The sequence below is a fragment of the Vicia villosa genome, linkage group LG3 (genome assembly GCF_029867415.1).
Source record: "Vicia villosa cultivar HV-30 ecotype Madison, WI linkage group LG3, Vvil1.0, whole genome shotgun sequence".
Taxonomy (NCBI): Eukaryota; Viridiplantae; Streptophyta; class Magnoliopsida; order Fabales; family Fabaceae; genus Vicia; species Vicia villosa.
Window position 1 is genome coordinate 55401080 of NC_081182.1, and position 2925 is coordinate 55404004.

The 2925-nt window shown below is 33.0% G+C and overlaps 1 protein-coding gene across 1 annotated transcript; it reads right to left on the reverse strand.

Annotated features, from left to right (window-relative positions):
• Positions 1 to 259: 259 nt before the first annotated feature.
• On the reverse strand, positions 260 to 2074 carry LOC131655792 (probable pectate lyase 5). The gene is made up of 4 exons (XM_058925599.1): positions 1910 to 2074; positions 1093 to 1830; positions 854 to 992; positions 260 to 692 (listed from the first exon to the last, which is right to left on the reverse strand). Exons 1-4 carry the CDS (start codon positions 2020 to 2022, stop codon positions 471 to 473), a joined length of 1212 nt encoding a protein of 403 aa, XP_058781582.1. The 5' UTR covers positions 2023 to 2074; the 3' UTR covers positions 260 to 470.
• Between the last annotated feature and the right edge of the window lie 851 nt (positions 2075 to 2925).

Genomic DNA, 2925 nt, shown 5'->3' on the forward strand with positions numbered 1-2925 from the left:
ATTATTATCATCTCTCATTTGCTTTGAATGTCAGAGAAAAATTTAAAAATCAATCAATCGATCTAAATAATAGTAGATGCTACTGACACAAGTCATTAAAGATCATGCTTATGGGTCCCCTTCTATGATCTTCATGGTTACTGTTACCAATGAAGATAATTGAATCTCACTTCCACTTCATGTGATGTGTATCTATGCTCCACATGATCAAATCAAACACTTTTCATTCATAAAGAAAGAATCATGAAAAGAGACATTAGCAACAGAAAAATCAACATTTCTGGTTTTTTCATTAAACATATAATTATATCAACTCTATCACATGTGTCTATCAACCTAAGTGGATTGTTTCAGACACAAGCTAAGGTTGTAGTTACAAAGCAAAATGTCTATAAACTTCAATTTACAACAAATTGGCATATTCATGATCATTTCTTGCCTTTATTTCTAAAGTAATAGGCTTTTTAAATTCAGCAACGTGAACCCTTTTTGCAGTTTAATGTTCCAGCTGCTGCAGTGATGGAAGCAACTACAGAAGATGGTTTTGCTGCTAAACTTGATGCTCTTGCATAGCTTGATGATGAACCTGCTCCTGATGCCCTAAAGAATGCACCATTTAACATCAAATCTCCACTTGATCTCCAATTCCAATTCTTCCATTGGCTTTGTCCCGCATTCTCACGCTTCGTCACCTGAACATGGTCCAAAATTAGCCCGGTTAAACTGTGGTTAAATATGATTAAATAAGGTCTCTATTTGTTTTTCAGGATTAAACTGCGATTAACCTACACATGACCTCAGAAAACTCGAGACGATTCTAAAAAAAGACTATTAGTCCATGGATCTAACTAACCTCTTTGAAGGTATTGTCATTGGAAGCAAGAAATCTATTCCCTTGACTATTGATAGTTGGATTAGCACTTCCACCTATAGCATACATTCTCCAATGTGTATAATCATTGTTCACCACATGAAAATATCCATGTCTACATCTACAAATCCAACAAACATATTAAAAAAAAAAAGAGAAATTCAATCTAGTACTATAACATAATTCAAGAGAATATGTCATGTAATGTTATATTATGTTACCTTGGCATTCTCTGAACTAGTCCTTCACCAAAATGGTTAAAAGCAATAGTAACTTGCATATTCTTATCTCTAGTGAAACTATCACTATGACCCAAAAGCATAACCTTATTATGATGAGTCATAAAATTATTAGAAATAGTAATAGCAGTAGATCCATGAATAACATCAATCAATCCATCGCGACAATTCGAAAGAGAACAATGATCAACCCAGATATGACTCCCACCGAAAATCGAAATCCCATCCCCATCAGAAAGTGTTCTAAAACCATAATGTGTAGGTGAATCTCTCACATAAGTATTCCCACCTCTCTTACAATCATGCACATTGATCCCATGAACGATAATATTCGTCACGAATTGTATAGTTATACAAGGTCCACCAGCAATGTGCACATTTGTTCCTCTTCCATCAATGGTCTTGAACGAGTTCATCATTAGCTCTTGCTTAAGCTTAATCACCATGTCGCGTTTGAAGATTATCCATAACGGTTCTTCTTGAATAACGCCGTAGCGTAATGTTCCTGGCTTTGGTTTCACAGGGTGATCACCAGGGTCTGTTACTACATATATTTTACCATCTCTTCCTCCAATTGCATGTTTGCCAAAACCAATGGCACAATCTGCTAAACTTTTGCGATTCGTTTCCCAGTTTTTGTCACATCTCCAACAATCATCAATTGGATTGCCACTTCCACAAGAAAGAAATGCTAAGTTTCTCCTTGAATCATTAATACTCCTACAATAAAAACCAAAATGTAATATTAAAGAACATGCTATGCTATGTTAATTATTGAAAAATGTATATATATACTTACTTTTGTACTTGTTGGACTACTAATTCAGGATCTTGAATGGGAGAAGATTGAATGAAAGAAGGTACTAGAAGAAGTAGTAATAAGAGTAGAATGAATGTGAGTGGAATTGCCATAACTTCTTGAACTACCCTCAATCTGAAGAAACAGTGAAGGTAGAGTATGCTTTTGTTTATGAAGAAATGTTAAGACAGTTTATACTATATATAGGGAACAAAATGGAAATTTATGCCTCATTAAATAAATCACTATTTGGTTCACATGACCCAAGATTTGCATGATTTTAAGGTAATCATTATTGATAAGCAAATTATAAGTTTTACAGATATCAAAATTCAAAACCGTCTTTATTTTTTAATCACGATTTAACCATGACAAATCTGTAAGAAAGATTTATTTAACAACGATTTTACTGTGACAAAAATTTGACCTACCTGTATTGTAGTTGATCTTACATACCCTTATTCCATTCTTCTTAATTATGGTAATTATACATGTAAGTGTTTTAGAAATTATGGTAATTATGGTAATTACAAATAAACTGTGTACCGACACTTGAATATGTAGTGTGTATAGTGTTTGGGGTTTACAGAAAGTAGACCCTACCATAGTGAATTTGACCTCATTATTACTATAGTTTCTGCTATGGTCGTTGAGGTAGGTTTCTACTTTCACAAATATTACACTAACATCATTTATTATAGACCATAGCTTCACCAATATTTCTGTTCCATTTTCTTGTGGTGAAATTTATTTCCCTCTGCAATCCAACAGTTGCAACATAAAAAAAAATGCATTTTTGTTTAATTTTTCTTCTTCAGGAAGATGTAAATATATGGTGTGAAATTTGTAAAATGTAACAATTTGCATTAATTTTTGTGCGGTGATCCAAGAGTGAAAACTACATGAAAGATTAATGATGGAGTATCTAACATTACAATGTGATGGATGAGGGATAGTATGGGAATTAATTGTGAGAATTATAAAATTGTTTATGATAATTAATGTTGACAAAGAAG

Excerpts from the sequence above, each read along its gene's own strand:
- LOC131655792 (XM_058925599.1), bottom strand. The coding sequence starts at position 2,022 with ATGGCAATTCCACTCACATTCATTCTACTCTTATTACTACTTCTTCTA. Across the intron at positions 1,831-1,909 it reads GTAGTCCAACAAGTACAAAA|GAGTATTAATGATTCAAGGA; the intron begins GTAAGTATATAT and ends TTTTTATTGTAG. Across the intron at positions 993-1,092 it reads CTAGTTCAGAGAATGCCAAG|ATGTAGACATGGATATTTTC; the intron begins GTAACATAATAT and ends TTGGATTTGTAG.